This window comes from Genypterus blacodes, unplaced genomic scaffold (assembly GCF_046128005.1).
Source record: "Genypterus blacodes isolate CSIRO-AG114 ecotype Tasmania unplaced genomic scaffold, CSIRO-AGI_Gbla_v1 ptg000240l_1, whole genome shotgun sequence".
In the NCBI taxonomy this organism is placed as follows: domain Eukaryota; kingdom Metazoa; phylum Chordata; class Actinopteri; order Ophidiiformes; family Ophidiidae; genus Genypterus; species Genypterus blacodes.
This window is the reverse complement of record NW_027467038.1, coordinates 1147638-1164047: the sequence shown is the minus strand read 5'-3', so window position 1 is coordinate 1164047 and position 16410 is coordinate 1147638. Positions and strand designations below refer to the sequence as shown.

Sequence of the window (16410 nt, the reverse complement as noted above, 5' to 3'; positions counted from 1 at the left end):
AGCTTGACAGAAATAACAACAGCTTTTCCTGTACATGTCAATACATGTCCATTGTGAATGAAAGTGGCTTTAAACGTTTATAACGTTCATGTGGTGTCAACATTGAGTAAACCGCGTTTGTATTTATGTTATGTGATGTTATTGGGACGCTGAATAAACACTAATTTGTGTTGTTCTGATACGTGTGTGTTTTTCCTTGCATTTGTTGATATTTTTATTAGAACCTTTACTTTGAAAGAACAGTCTAGCCTTTTCCGGTTTGGTTATGGCTAATCACCAGTAGCTTGGTGAAGCTCTCGGGCCTGTGTTTTCAACGGAGGGAGAGCTGAGAAGAAAAATGGCGTCTGCAGGCGACCCAAAGCGGGACACCGGCCATTCAGTTTGAGCTTTCCGCTCTGAAATTGAGACCGGGGCTTGGCGGGGACTTCTCAGGAACAATCGCCGGACTGGTCGAGTGTTTCTGTTCCGTTTTTCTCCAGCGTGCACGTGTAACCGGAGCGCCGAGATTGAAGCGGAACAGAAAAGACTCTCTCCTACAATGAGGGGGAGAAGAGGAAGGCCGCCCAAACAAGCAGCAGTGATGCGGGAAGGTTCACCAGGGCCAGTCCGTGGCTCTCGCGGCGGCAGGATTCGGGGGATGCGAGGACGCGGAAGAGGCAGAGGACGGGGTCGGGGACGGGGTATCGTTGGCGCCGGTTGCGGCACTGGCTCCGGCGAGGTGGAAACAGATATTTCTGGCCGGGAGAACTTTAATTCGTCCCGGGGCCGCAGGAAAGTTGGAGCTAGCAGCACGGCTGCATCGCGGGGCAGAGGAGGCAGAGGGAGAGGCAGGGGGACGAGAGGCGGCCGCGGCGGCAGAGGCGGAGTGAGGCGGCCTCAAACTAAGGTAGTCTACGACGACAACAGCGACGAGGAGGACGACAATGTAAGCTACAGGTCTGAAGAGGACGAACTCCTGAACGACAACCGCTCGTCGGATTTCGAAGAGGAGGAGGAGGAGGAGGCCTTGGGAAATGACTCCGACTACCTGGAGGAACTACCAGAGGAGGATGATGCCAGCTACGGCACGGAGAGTAGCATCAGGAGCCACAGCACGCTCGGCAGCACCCCAGGTACGTCGCTTTGCAAGTGAACAAGGCGTGCATTCCCTCCAGTCTGCATGTTATATTCGGCCCTTTAGACAAATCCAGCCGCATTGTTCAAAATGGAGCTTGCACTCAGAAACGGGCCTTTGTTTACCGTGAGCTCCGCTGGCCGCTGGCTTGTGGATCTGCACCACGCTTCTACCGGCGCTCATGTGTTTGCTTTTTGTCGGATCAGCACATTTTTGTTGTCGATTTACAATCAGGAATTAATTAGTTTTCTTGTCAGTGGGATTTTTTTCGTGCTCGCTGCGTTTGAAGCGTCGCTTTTCGGGCAGAGGAACGATATGGACCAACTCTGTTAGCCGCTTATATGAATTCAGAATTTCTACCCGTGTGTAAACATTAACTATCATGTTGTTACGGCCACATGGTGACACGGCTCCGTCAAAACACACACTTGTTGTGATTCTGTTTGGCCTTTGGTCAACAACGGACGGACTGTCCAATAAAGTTTTATTATTTAACGAAATTATAACAAAAATCCTAATCTAAAATCACTGATACACTCGCATTAAAGCCGCTTCGCCCGGCTCGATCCCAGCTGATTAGAAGATCCATTTAGTTAGCATAATAATCCACTAAATGAGTTTGACAGGCCTTTGTTTTGAAGAGAGGCGCCCTTTTCCTCACCTGTTGCAAACACCAACTCATTACTACATTGCCGTCATGTGTCACGCCGTTACCATAGAAACCCCTCTTAACTTTGTCACCTCCGTCCCTCTCCAGTTGTGTGGACAGTCACGTCATATCGAACGGATGTCTCCACAAATCGATTGACCCGTCTCTTATATAATGTGATGGCAGAATTCTGCACAGGTTTTCAAAATGTCTGATTCAGACCAGACTCAGATCATCACAGCTTCACATCTGGCTTTCATCACAAGACTTTTTAAATTAAGAAATATTATTGTTATTATATTTATTTTGACCTTTTATATGATCACAGACTCACATCCAGTCTTTGCTCCAGACCTGAACATAATGTTGTTTTTGAAGATCAACACGTGACTCCTCCTCTGTTTATTCACATTATTCCACTTTGCTGCACTCTGAAGTAGTGTCCTCCACTGCGTGACCCATGGTAACATACACACACTTGTATTCGTTTAGATACAGGCCCAAGCGTCCGTGTTATGGTGCTTTTACCCACATATACACACCCAAACCTTACAGCTGGCATGTGATCAAACCATCTTTATCTCAGACTTTCTCTATATCTTTATCTTAACGATTGACAGCTTTCAAAGGGACTGCTGTGTACAGTGGAGATGCAGTTTGGGTAAAGTGGGATCATTCATCGTTTATTTATTCAGTCTCCTTATGTCAACAACCCACACTTAATGTCTCTGAGGTTGTTAAATGTGTGGTTGAGAATATCTACTCAAAGTTTATCCTAATTGTAAAATATCTTCTATTTATTATGGAAGTGAAGCGTTCCCTCCTTTATTCTAAAGCTGAACCGTGTCAGACTTTATTTAACCCCAGGCAAGAGGACTGGCCTGGGAGCACATTGACCACAATCAGGTTTATGCTTGATCACCGTGTCCGACTGAAACGAGGCTACACACACAAAACAAAAGGTCAAGTGTATGTGGAGAGGAATCAGATTGGTGCTTATGAACTTGTGTTTGGGTTTCTCCTCCTCTCTTCCCTCTCCTGTCGCTCACAGGCAGGAGAAAGAGTCGGCTGACACGCCCCCAGTCTCCAATCGTGGAGGCGAAGGACATTCCCTCTCTGGAGCTTCCCAAATCTTCGGAGGACCTCCTGGTTCCTACCTCACAGCTCCTCAATGTGTCCGCCGTCTACGAGGTCCTGCGCAACTTTGGCTCGGTGCTGCGTCTCTCCCCGTTCCGCTTTGAGGACTTCTGTGCGGCGTTGGCCAGCCAGGAACAATGCACGCTGCTGGCCGAGACCCACATCTCTCTGCTCAAAGCCATTCTCAGAGAGGAGGACACTTCCAACACCACGTTTGGCCCCGCAGACGTTAAGGACTCCGTTAACTCCACTCTGTATTTTGTGGACGGTATGACCTGGCCGGAGGTCGTGCGAGCGTACTGCGAGAGCGACCCGGAGTACCGGCACATCCTGCCTCACCAGGAGGGGGAGGAATACCCGTACGAACCGCTGGATAGCAAAATCAAAGTTCTTCAATTCCTGGTGGACCAGCTCCTGGCGACCAACATTGCCCGAGAGGAGCTCATGTCAGAAGGCGTGGTTGCCTACGATGACCATTGCAGGGTTTGCCATCGTCTGGGCGACCTGCTGTGCTGCGAGACGTGCTCGGCCGTCTACCACCTGGAGTGCGTGAAGCCCCCGTTGCAGGAGGTGCCGGAGGATGAGTGGCAGTGCGAGGTGTGTGTGGCGCACAAGGTGCCCGGCGTGGTGGACTGCATTCCCGAGGTGCAGAAGAGCCGGCCGTTCATCCGCCAGCTGCCCGTCGGCTACGACCGGCACAATCGCAAGTACTGGTTCCTCGACCGTCGCATCGTCGTGTAAGTTTGGTCTCTGAGTCTTAAGTGTCAAAGAATATCAGCTGGTTCCTCTATAAACCATATAAGGGAGAGAGAGATGGGGGCAGTGTGAAGCTGCTGTCTGCCCTGAGTGCTGCCACATTATCTCTTACTCTGTTCCATCCACTTAGATGAATAATAACCTCCTTGTTATCCTGTAATAAATTCAGCTATTCATTAGACGTCGTTGCTAATGGAGCCTCTGCTCTGTAGGTTGGTGAGACACTGGCAGGATGACAGCTTGAGCCAATGCAGACTTCTTACCCGGCTGTCTAACAACTCATTAAAGCCGTGCCAAGTTGATGTTTAGGTAGAATCCCAGTGGCAAACGGTTCATACGAGTAGATCAGAGCAGTCACAGATGTTTGTGTGTTCTGTCAGCGGCTACAGAAACCACAAAGGTGCACAGATACCCTGAGTGATGTTAGATTGAAGAAAGTTTGATGCCGGAGTGTATTCACCTCATTTCAGTCTCACTCCATCTTCTCCTCCTCTTATGGATCTTTTTCACCACGGGGCTGAATCACGCAGAGCCGGCAGCCTGCTTTCTTTACCGTTACACTCGCAGCCCACTCACACTGAGCTGAAGCGAGCGGACACCCCAGTGTTTACGCCCTACAAAGCGGGGCTGAGGTGTGCTCTTGTCCGGGTCGTGAGGCGTGGCGATGCACTGGCCGGGCTCAAACATCGCAACCATAACAAACTACAAACCCGGAGACGCTCCGTTTAAAAGATGGCAGCGTTCATCACTCACATTTACGGGAAAGCTCTGAAAGAAACCTTTTTAAAAACTTTGCTTCTAACTGTGAACAACAATGCAGTGGCAGAACTGGTTTGCTGAGGAGGAGCAGGCACTCGTGGCCATTTAGTTGAAAGCCTTGAATGGAAACAACAACGAGCTGTGTGGAGACTAGAGCACGCACACACAGACACAGACACACACAGGGAGGGCCGGTTTGGTGCGGCTCCAGTCAGATCCAGCAGCAGAGAGAGAGAGAGTGGCCCTCAGCAGGTGCTCAGTCGTCGGGCTTCAGACGCTGTGTGTGTGTGTGTCTGGATGTAGTAAGCGATGTGCACAGAAGTAGGTTTGTGTGAACGGGTGGACGTGCGGTGAATGATGCGGCCCAGAAGAGAGAGAGAGAGAGTGTGTGTGTGTGTGTGTGTGTGTGTGTGTGTGTGTGTGTGTGTGTGTGTGTGTGTGTGTGTGTGTGTGTGTGTGTGTGTGTGTGTGTGTGTGTGTGTGTGTGTGTGTGTGTGTGTGTGTGTGTGTGTGTGTGTGTGTGTGTGTGTTGAATAGACACTATTGTCCCGGGTGTGGACCACGCTGAGCAAAAGATGTCACATCTTCCATAACACTGCTGCTGCCAGACGTTAGTGCTCCAGTTATGAGTGTGTGTGTGAGTGAGTGTGTGTCTTATTGTGCTGGACCTGGCAGAGCTTCATACCAGCACAGTTCAGGCTTTTTGCCGTACTAGATGCATACGTTTCCATTGTGGAGTCGTTGGAGGCGGTTGTAAATTTTTTCATAAGTTTACAGGGCGGCTTTGAATGCCTCTGATGCCACTTGTTGCTATGTGACCAACATGCATGTTTAGATGATCTACAGCAGATGTTGTCTTCAGTTCTTGTCTGTATATCTCATGTATGCAGCATTGTGTGCTTTATGGAAAACATTCTGTCTATTCCAATGCTTTAAAAGAATCATTTAAACAAGCAGAACACACACACACACAGCAGAGCAGTATACAGGAAGTAAGCGTGCTGTATGTCACACTCAGCTTTATCTTTCTCGTGCACGTTCTCCATCCTTCCCCTCTCCCCGATGTCGCCTCATTTTCTTCACCGTCTCTCTCTCCCTTTTCCCTGCAGCGAAGAGGACGGTGAGCAGGAGGACAAGGCCATCTGGTACTACAGCACCAAGGTAAATAGGACTCGGGAGGGTATGAGGTCTCGCCTGCTCAGAAGAATCCTCTGGTGCTTTCCTGACATCCATGGCGGTCTGAGTCATGTGTGTGTGTTTACACGTCCTCCCCCAGGTTCAGCTGGCTGAGCTGATCGACTGCATGGATAAGGAGTTCTGGGAGGCCGACCTGTACGGAGCGCTGGAGGAGATCCGAGAGGAGGTGCACACACACATGGACATCACTGAGGACCTGACCAACAAGGCCCGTGGCAACAACAAGTGCTTCCTCACCGCAGCCAACGGTAACGCTCCCATTCCTCTCCTGCTCTGTCGGTGGTTTGATTGACGGCTGACGTGGGTGGGAGGATGCCATCTTTGTATTCTCCCCCTTTCACTCTGGCTGTCCTGCTCCTCCTCCTCCTCCTCCTCCTCCTTGTCAGCCTTTCTCCCCAGCGTCCCTGAATGCCACCCAGTCACAGCTCCCTCAGCCCGGCCCGTTATGTAACCCTACGCTGGTCCCAGTCTGGCCGCTCTCCAACACTTGAACTTCTTCTTCATGTCTCTGATCCCTCATTCCTTCCTCTCCGTCTGCACTTCACTCCACTCTCTCTCTCTTTACCCCCCTCTTGTTGCTTTCTGATGTAATTTCCCTCCAATAAGAGCAGACACCTTGCACCAGTGCCCCACCTGTCCCTGAAGGCAACATACCAAAGGACCGTTTGGCTCTTAGACACTTTGTCCTCCCCGTCTTGTTCTCCTGGTTGGTGCTGACCTCGTCACATCCTCCAGGGTTATGTGATGAACCACGGGAAAAGGAAGAATCACCTCTGCAGCTCTAACCTGCATTCCTCCGCCTTCACTGATATTCGTGAGGAGCGATAAAGGAGAAATGCCTTTTACATCTATAATCTTGCTGCGCTACCATTTAAACAAATTGACGGAGGTTTTATGTCTCTGAGCGATGAGTCAAAGTCTTCCGCTGTGCTTTAACCACCCAGAGTGCTTACTTCTCATTATACGCTTATGATTGCTGCCCTGCTTTGTATGAATACTAGGGGTGTTCAATCTAAAACCCAGCGTGGGGCCTTGGTGCTCTCTGACCACACACAGGGCTGAGAGACAGACAGACAGACAGACAGACAGACAGACAGATTCACATTACTGGCATTCCCTTTTCCCAAATCTCTTCTCTGTGCTCACAGCGGCCATGCAGCTTCTCCTGATGTAGTGTTTAGTCGATCATCTTCACTGCCCGTTCTGTCTGTTTACGTTTCCCTCCGTCCTCCAGAGGAGATCCTGGAGCGGCTGCGGGCCAAGAAGGAGGAGGAGCTGGAGGAGGTGAAGCGACGGGTGGCAGAGGAGGCCCTGAAGGAGCGGCTAGAGAGGGAGAAGATGGAGATGGACGTGGAGAAGGAAGACGAGGAGGTGAAGCTGAAGGAGGAGGGGCAGCAGGAGCTCAACGATACGCCCAAGCCGGAGGAGAAACAGATGAAAGAGGAGGCCAAGGATTGGGTCAGAGCGGCGTCCAAGCTGGACAGGAAGGATGGCGTCAAAACTGAAGGTCAGCATTCTGAGGTTTCTTAGCAAAAATACTCCACCGTTTTTCATAAATGAGTCTGAACAAGCTTGTAAGGTTTGCTCTGTAACCCCTCTGTAACGCTCTGCCTCCGCTCTACTCTGAGGGGAAACGGACATCATAACAGCGGTGTCATTCTTTATTGATTGAACAACTAATTCTGCAGTTATTCTGGCTCTTGGACAAATTACAAATGCTCTGCTCCTTTTTAAGACTCAGACATAGAACATCATCGGGATCGTCTCGTCTTTTTAAAGCACAGTTTCTCCTAATGACGTGTGTGTGTGTGTGTGTGTGTGTGTGTGTGTGTGTGTGTGTGTGTGTGTGTGTGTGTGTGTGTGTGTGTGTGTGTGTGTGTGTGTGTGTGTGTGTGTGTGTGTGTGTGTGTGTGTGTGTGTGTGTGTGTGATCGGCTCAGGTCCACCTGTGTATAAGACCTATAGACACCTGACCTCATTTAGACCAAGCCCGACCCGGCTTAGTCCCGAGTCGACTCCTGAGGACCTCTAACTCTTCTACAAACGTATTATGATGAAGTGTTATTGATACCTGTGGATGCTGAGTCTGTATGTTGAGTCAAACCTTTGCCCCTCCCTGTCCCCTCCCTCTACTATAACGCCACCATTGCTGCTGTCCACCTGTAGCCGTTGAAACCCCGCCCCCCGGTGGTGAAGGCGACCGTGGCAGTAGCGTCTCGGGGGCACCTGTACTTCCCACACAGACCGTCCCCGGCGCTCTGAGCTCCAGCCTGGTCACTGACGCCTCCGCCAGAGAGGCTGGGAAAGAGGTCACTGACAGCAGTGCAGGTAGAAACCAAGGCCACTCCCACATCGTCCATGTGCCGAGCGCCCGAGCGTCCCTGCCCATCACCTCCCAGCCTCCCTATGTGTCTGATTGTCATGTCGTTACATCTTTGCATGTGGCCCTCATTCCATCTGCTGCCTTTTGTGTTCAGGCAACTCCTAATCCCCCGCGCTCTCTTTTCCTCTAAAGAGCCGAGGAGCTAATGGTGTAGATTACCTCGCAATCAGACGCCGTTATCACTGCAATCACCATGATTCCACGCCAGCATAGGGCAGCTGGGGATGGCAGTGGCGTTCTCCTCACACAGCTTTACTTCTGCTGCTTGCTTGCTTCTAAGCTCCTCAGCATCCGTGGCATCGTGTGTACACCCGTCTGGTTTTGTGGCTGTGTGTCTAATTAAGAAGGCAACATGTGGACTGGTGGGATTGCCCTGCTTGGCGCATGCATTACATCATGAATTCCAGTGGAGGGAGCCAAAGACCTGAGGGATTTGTGAGAAAGGACCACAGGAAAGTGTGTGTGTGTGTGTGTTTGTAAAGAGTGAGCTTGTCCGTGTGCATGAGCTGCAGTTTAGCCCGCTTTGTTGACAGCTTTGATGTTCCAGTTTGTCCTGTTTTTTTCCAGCCTCGGTCACCTCCTGCTTCTGGCTGGAACATTCAAATGAGCCGTGAAAGATGTGTCAGATCTTTACTGCATGACGGAGAACAGGGACAACACAGTCTAGACAACCCGCTCACAGACTGAACGTGTCATCTTCTGTCTCGTTTAGCTGAAAACCCGTCGTCGGATCCCGTCCCTGCCAGCGGAGACGGGATCCCCGGCCTGAGCCAGCCGCCGCCGCAGCCCTGCGAGGACAACAGCAACAGCAGCACGGGGACCGGGGTCCAGCCCAGGGGTCCTGAACCCCCGGACCTCGCTGACAAATCCTCCCAGTCCTCCATGGCCAGCTTTGATGACACAGGTCTGATAGCTGCCTCCTGTGGCTACTTCAGTTACTTTTCACAGTTTTACTTTCTTCCAAACCAGCATTCAGTTGTGTTTGCAAAATGATGCAAGCCAGAGAAAGTCACGATTTGACTGAGCTCCATATCGTGCCGCTCATTTATATAACTTTATTTACTTTATTTTATTATTTACCGCTCTATTTAAGGATTGTTTCAGACAGAGGAGCAGTAAGATGATCTCACATGATAGTGTCGCCTCCTCTGTCCTGTTCAGCTATCGTTACATCATCACGTACTCTTTAACCCTTTGTGTGGACTTCCTGTGTTCATATAGGTGCTCCATATGCAGCCGAGATGTATGAGTGTAAGTTGTAACTGTCTGACTTCCTGTGTGCGAGTGTGACTGGTGGACTCTATGTAACCCCAGTGCATTCTGGGATAGGATAAACAGGCATTGAGCGCTGGATGCCTTTGACTGATCTCGGCTTTGCTTTTCCAGGGGACATGAAGGATTCGGCAAACGGCGATCCGACGGGGCCGGGCGGGAAGAAGTCGGCGGCGACTCGCATGGTGACGCGGCTGAGAAACCCAGAGAGCAAACTGAGCCTGATGAAGAGCCAGCAGGTGGCCGCCGCTGTCCACGAGGCCAACAGGGGCTTCAAGGAGGGCAAGGAGGTGAGCGGCACTCTGTAGCTCTTTTAAATATCATCTAGATTCAGAAATGCACGACACCAGCAAGAAGGCAAGAACACAGCTGCAGTGTGGAGCTCACTGGGACTAAATCAGGGTGGCGGTCAGGATGGGTAATTCATTCTGATTGGATAATGAGCAGTGTTTATTGTGGTAGTTAGTCATTATGTCACTGAGTCAGATTATAGCACTGACCGCACATTGCAGTGAAAGAACTGCAGCGAGGTTGTGGATTCATTGGAATCTGCCAAAGCCCTGAACGTTTCCTTGTCTCCTCCCTCAGGTGTTGGTGGTAAACGCTCAAGGTGACGTCACCCGTGTGAGCACGCGCAACAGCAAGGACGTGGTGATGAAGGGGACACTCAGCCACTTCTTCAGGCTGGGCCAGGAGGGAAAGTACCGGGTCTATCACAACCAGTACAGCGCCAACAACCTGGCCCTCAACAAGCACCAGCACAGAGAGGCAAGGAGGGTTTCTGTTTCTCATCTTCCTCATTTGACGGCTTAATAAGTCAAATACTGCGTGGCGTAGTGTAGTGAATAGTGGACATACTTTAAAGCCACACTTTACTTAACATCAGACTTTACATCCGTCCCTCTGCCCTCTCATCAGGACCACGACAAGAGGCGACACCTTTCACACAAGTTCTGCATGACGCCGGCAGGAGAGTTTAAATGGAACGGGTCCATCCACGGCTCCAAGGTGCTGACCATCTCCACCCTACGCCTCACCATCCTCCAGCTGGAAAACAACGTCCCGGCGCCCTTTATGCACCCTAACTGGGCCTCACACAGGTAGCGTTTGGATCCGGATCATTCCTTAGCTTATTTGGTTTATCTGTGGTTCTTGGGTATTCAGTTTTTTGTCGGTAAGCTTTAAATGGAAACAAAGTCATAGTTGTGTCATAGCAGACGTAAGAGTACACCGCGACTTGAGTAAGAGGCGCTAAAAGAAAAGCATTCATGTTGCTTTGTTTGTTTGTTTTGCAGGACCAATTGGAGCAAAGCCGTTCAGATGTGCAGCAAGGCCAGAGAGTTTGCTCTGGCTCTGGCCATCCTGGAGTGTGCCATCAAACCTGTAGCTCTGCTGCCTGTATGGAAGGACTCACTGGGCCATACAAGGTACACACATGTGCAGTGTGTGCATGCGTATGTACAGCACACACACACACACACACGCGCTATGTATGAAGCTTAGCTCCTCATATTTACACATGCAATTACATGAATAATGAATTATGTGAACCGGCCGTGAATTCAGTTTGCTCCCAAAAAAAAAAGGACAGAAAGGATGAAGCAAACATTCATGGCAGGTAGACGTGGGCTGTGTGGTCCCACAGGTCGGCTCGGCAGGCGGAGGTGATCAGAAGCAGATCAGATCAAAGGGCCCACCCTCCACGCTGTGAAGCCAAATATTTAGACTGCTGCGCCGCCACCGCCCACCTCTGCCTCCAGCGCCGCCGACTCAAGGCCAAACTGTGTGTGTGTGTGTGTGTGTGTGTGTGTGTGTGTGTGTGTGTGTGTGTGTGTGTGTGTGTGTGTGTGTGTGTGTGTGTGTGTGTGTGTGTGTGTGTGTGTGTGTGTGTGTGTGTGTGTGTGTGTGTGTGTGTGTGTGTGTGTGTGTGTGTGTGTGTGTGTGTGTGTGTGTGTGTGTCCGTTAAAGACCAGAAGATGAACCTGTGTGTACATTTCTGCATGTTTCAGGTTAAACCGTATGACATCCATAGAGCGTGAGGAGAAGGAAAAGGTGAAGAAGAGGGAGAAGAAGCTGGAGGACGAGGAGACGATGCAGCAGGCCACCTGGGTCAAGTACACCTTCCCCATCAAACACCAGGTAGGAGACACACGCATGGAACCACCAACCTTAGTCTGAACAAGTTGAATAGCCTATGTGTGAAGGCGGACCATTGACACATCAGGGACATTTCTGAAGGTCCATTGTTGTTCGTTCTGTGACGGACATCTTGAGTGTGTGTGGGAATGTGAAGGTGTTTCCATCACAATCGCCACGTTTCTATGGTCTATCTCTGGTTCCTGTGGGATGTGTGTGTGTTTGTAATGTGTACGTTTGTGCAAATGACCACTAAGGGCTCTTTGATGCCACAAGCTTAACGCTGCTTTAGAAGCTCTACTGTGAGTCATAGCCCACACCAATAAGGGACTGATATGAAACTGACCTCTGAACTCCCTGTTGTCCTCTCCTCTCATTCTCTCTCTGCCATCTTGTCTGGTGTGAAGGTGTGGAAGCAGAAAGGAGAGGAGTATCGTGTAACAGGCTACGGTGGCTGGAGTTGGATCAGCAGGACTTATGTGCAGCGGTTTCTCCCCAAGTTGCCCGGCAACACCAACGCCAACTACCGCAAAGAACTGGAAGGTCTGAACCAGGAGGGAGCGGGGGCCTAGAATGTGGTTTTTCAATCACTTGGAATGGTTTTTGACCTTAACAGTGTTATTCATCTATTGGTAAATGATGTGTTGTGAGCTTTCATTGTTGTTTCTGAAACTGCTAAAGTAACAAACTCTCCTTCTCTTCCAAAGATGCCAAACTTGGTAAGAAATGCACCTTGCTGGACTTGAGTCGACCCTCCGGTGCAGCGACTACAGAAGCTCAGGGAACCTGTGAGGAGAAAGATCAGGAGTCATCTTCCTCTTCCACGCCCAAGCCTTCAGCAGACCAGCTGATGTCTGTGGAAGGCTTGGAGTCTGAGGAGAGGATGGAGACGGAAAAGAAGGAAGATGTGTCTGAAGATGTGAAGACAGAAGAATCGTCGGCCACAAAGATGGAGGTGGACCCAGCGGTGCCACCGCCTGAGGGAGAGCCAAGGAGGACAATCGGTACGTTAACCCTGTAGGGTCATTATGATGAAAGCCAAAGGAGTGTTTTCTCATCCCTCCTTAGAAGATGTCCACAATCTACTTTTGGCGGGAAATGTAGAAATGTTTTCAAACTCAGCATAAAACTTGGATGGCCAGTAATGATTGTGGATCCAGGCTAGGTTTATTCACTTCTCACACTCTCCTGTCATTTTGTATCTGATCTCTATATTGATGGTTTTACATGTCTACATTTATTTTGCCTCCAGGGACCATCAGTCAGGATGACAAGGCGACGGTGAAGGAGGAGCCACCTGGGGAGGAGCCACCTGGGGCGGAGCCAGCTGGGGACTCTCCTCGTCCCTTTAACTACGATGTAGTGGACGTCAGCAAAGGCTTCCTCACCCGCATTGCCTACAAGAAGAAGGTGAAGACCTCCAAGCTGGACTGCCTGCTGGAGCGCCGAGTCAAGCAGCACACTTTGGAGGAGAAGCAGAGGCCGCAAGCTTCTGCTTCCAAACCTCAGGCTCCCGTCTCCGCCTCAGCTGCTTCTTCCACCGTGCCGAGCACTCCGCTGCGACCGCGCTCGCCGCTCAAGCCCCAAGCTCTAAGTCTGAAACAGCTTCCACCAGGTGGAGATGGCAAAGTGGAGGAGAACTCTTCGACCACACAGAATTCTGTGCGAGGAGAAAACCAGACACAGGCAAAGCTCTGTGAGAATCCTGATGGATTAGCTGATCCCTCTGCTTCTACTGTCCCAGACAAGTGTGTTGTAGGTGGAGCATCAGCCTCATCACAAAACCAAACCTCCTCCTTGTCCACAGGGCAGGAGGGAGGCTTAGAGAAAAGGACTACAGGGCCCAAAGAAACTAATGCAGGCAGCTCAACACAGGAGAGTGTTAAGCTGCTTGGTGCTGCAGCAGAATCCACTGCTCTGGGAGCTCCTTGCCCTTTAGATAACAAACTCCACCACACACCATCAGATGGTACCAAGGCTGCACTAAGTGATAGTACATGTTCCCATTTACCTGGTTATAAATCAGACTCAGTAAGGACACCTGTAAGCACTCTGGACCAAGAACCTGGTCAGATTACATCTTCTAAACCCAGTCATCAAAGTCCAGAGACTATAAGCTCAGAGCATTCAGGTGCCAATGAAAACGGTACCGGGCCAGAACAGCACCTAGAAAACAAGCAAGGCATTAGTGTTCCCCACCCAGTTTCTTCCCTCCCTCAGGTAAATGGGAACGACGGCTCGCAGAGTGAAGCTATGCTGTGTAACTCTGACACCACTCCAAATAACGGCGTGGTCGGCCACGGTACCCAGCCCAGAATCAACAGCATCGCTAAAGAGGAAGAACAAGGCTTGGTTGGCTCGCTGAAGGACAGCATACAACAAAAACCTTTGCTAAATGGAGACCTGGCCCCTGTAAATGTTCCCATGGCGATCAGGGGCAAGGAACCAAGCTTGTCTCCTCGAATGGAGAGCAAGGTTGGATCCTTGGACCAGGATTACCAGCCTGCACCAAAGGTGGCAAGACTGGGGAACAACATAGAAGCACTTGGAGCTAACGCTCAAAGCACCATACAGCACAACAGCTCATCAGAGTCGGTGGAGACCAAACCCAGGGTCAAGATCATCCGGATGCCTCCGTCTCCCATACCTTCAGCAGAGGAGTCCAGTCTGAGTGACGACTTTGCAGAGGAGAACAGCAACAGTGGTACAGCACAACCATTCAAGACCACCATCACCGAGGTAACGACAACCTCCACCACCACCACAACCATGGTTACCACAGAGATGAAGACGGGGAAAGTCTCGTCGAATCCATCCGGGGAAAAGACGACGCCGTTAGTTTCGACATCAACATCGACCTCAGCGAGCAGCGCCGTGTCCACGCTTACGACCATGACCAAAACAACCGTGACCAAAATCTGTTCCCCCAGGCGCGACAGTCAGTCAGAAGACAGTCAGAGCGAGATTGTGACGCAAGAACAAAAGACAACACTCTCAACCTCCATCAGTATGTCTGCCACGGACACCAACGGTAAAACCTCCGGTGTTTGCCAGGAGGACTTCTCGTCGACGAAAGGCCGCGTCCGCCTGCTCAAATTCTCCCGCACCAAGAAGATGCGCTCAGACTCCGCCCTTCCCTCTTACCGCAAGTTCGTCACCAAGAGCAGCCGCAAGAGTATCTTTGTTCTGCCGCATGACGACCTGAAGGTGCTAGGGAGGCGAGGCGGGTTTCGTGAGGTGGCGATATTTAACTACAACGCCAAGCCAGCCCAGGACATCTGGCCCTACCCTTCACCCAGGCCCACGTTTGGCATCACATGGAGGTAGGCTGTCGTCCTCTATCTCTGTTTATCACACATCAACTCAAACCCAGGGCCTACGGAGGATGTCGTACCCTTGGAGACCCGAACCATTAAGCCAAGAAATCCTAATACATAAAACTCAAGCTCACTTTTGAACAGGACATACATGCTGTGGCCTTTGACAGTCAGACTGATTTGTATGATCCAACTCCCAGAAATTCATTAAAACCTTACAATGGCAGCGCTCCTAGATTTAAATTTAAATTTAATTTATTAAAGAAATAAGGCAATACTTAAATTCTCTTGTACCATTTTTTTTTTTATGAATGGACAATTTATTTCAGCATGATTCTTTAATCAACAGTCACCCGCATATTTTTTCAGAATTCATGTATTTAATTTAGATTTCTTGGCGCGGACACAAGCGAGGGGAAGTGCATCCAAGCCTGCAGACAGCAGCACTCCCACGGGGCCCCCAGGGACTTGCTGCTATTGTAAATTGTAAAACTAATGTTTGCAAGATCAGGCCAGATCTGTTGTGCCTGCCACGTAGTCTAAAGTGTGTTTTGTTGTTCAGTTTGTAGATACAGTATATGTGTTTTTTGGATGCTATTTTTTTAATATTTACAATAATTTTTTGTGCTGGTGACATCAGCAGAAGTCTCAAAGTATATTTTTCTATCTTTCACGTCAGGCAGGCCCCAGGTTTAGTTTAACAGCCACAGGTCTTAGCTTGTTGTTTCGAATGAGTCTTTAAATATTCTGCCACCGAAACTCTCATAACTAACACCACTGCACTTTTCAATATGTCCAGCAAGTGGCAGCATTTCATCAATAATCTAGATTGAGTGAACTATCGCATACGTTTACTACATTTTGTGTTTACGTATTTCCAAAATATTATCACTTTTGATGGATGAAGAGTAATGCTGTGTAACGCTACGTCAGTTCTCACATTAGGCACTCCTTCAAATAAGCATCGTCTCAAAAATACAAGCCGTTAGCTCCCCGCATGTCAGGAGTCGCAGCTTGTAGTTTTTATCTGACATACGTAACACAACCTGTGCAAGTTTGTCGTGTTATAGAGTAACACAAAGGCTGAATTGTTCACATTTTTATTTAGTTTTACATCCACACATTTCCTTCACATCTAAAGTCTAAAATTGTCTTTATAATATACGAATGGTTGCAAGAACAAAGAGGATGCTCTTTCACTTCATCCCCTCTCAGATCGTCTCTTTGTGATGAAACGTAGCCATAATTCTGTTGATTTGTTGTCGTTTACGTCCTCTCCCTCCCCGTCTGCTGCTCATGGCTTTGGCCCTCAGTGATGTTATGACTGTAGGCCTGCTGCAGCACAGAGCCTCTGCTTATTTTGACCTGGCCTCCGAGTTCCGTCGCAGACATGAATCATCTGGTGGTCAGGGAAGTGTCAGGATGTTCACATTGCACAATGACCTGCCACACAGTGCAGGGAGACTTTTCCTCCTACGATTACGAGTTGTTTTGCTACAGCGGGGATGACTTCCTTAAATACACCTTGATCAAAAAAAGCCTCACAGGTGGAAACTAATCGTCCTGTTTGTCAAATGAAAACGGTCTTGAGGGGACGGGGAGGTGAGAAACCCCAGCCTCTGACGTTTTGCTCCGGTGGCTTTGCTGCAACACTGGCCGAGTCTTTGGTTGGTTAGTTCTCCTCCATTGAC

General features: G+C 49.8%; 1 protein-coding gene across 4 annotated transcripts in view; it reads left to right on the top strand.

The window, feature by feature from the left end:
* The first annotated feature begins 312 nt into the window (after positions 1-312).
* LOC143016644 (nucleosome-remodeling factor subunit BPTF-like) overlaps positions 313-16410 on the top strand; it is a 33986-nt gene continuing 17888 nt past the window's right edge. For 2 of the 4 annotated variants that reach the window (XM_076171068.1, XM_076171069.1), the window contains exons 1-16: positions 313-1112; positions 2815-3637; positions 5525-5576; positions 5692-5860; positions 6847-7119; positions 7778-7939; positions 8707-8898; positions 9216-9245; positions 9381-9556; positions 9855-10034; positions 10185-10366; positions 10562-10693; positions 11276-11405; positions 11810-11945; positions 12110-12406; positions 12655-14725. In XM_076171068.1, the coding sequence (XP_076027183.1) occupies positions 539-1112; positions 2815-3637; positions 5525-5576; positions 5692-5860; positions 6847-7119; positions 7778-7939; positions 8707-8898; positions 9216-9245; positions 9381-9556; positions 9855-10034; positions 10185-10366; positions 10562-10693; positions 11276-11405; positions 11810-11945; positions 12110-12406; positions 12655-14725 (5579 nt within the window). In that variant the 5' untranslated portion in view covers positions 313-538. The remainder of the gene's footprint in view (positions 1113-2814; positions 3638-5524; positions 5577-5691; positions 5861-6846; positions 7120-7777; positions 7940-8706; positions 8899-9215; positions 9246-9380; positions 9557-9854; positions 10035-10184; positions 10367-10561; positions 10694-11275; positions 11406-11809; positions 11946-12109; positions 12407-12654; positions 14726-16410) is intronic. The other 2 variants (XM_076171071.1, XM_076171070.1) reach the window with 2 other exon arrangements.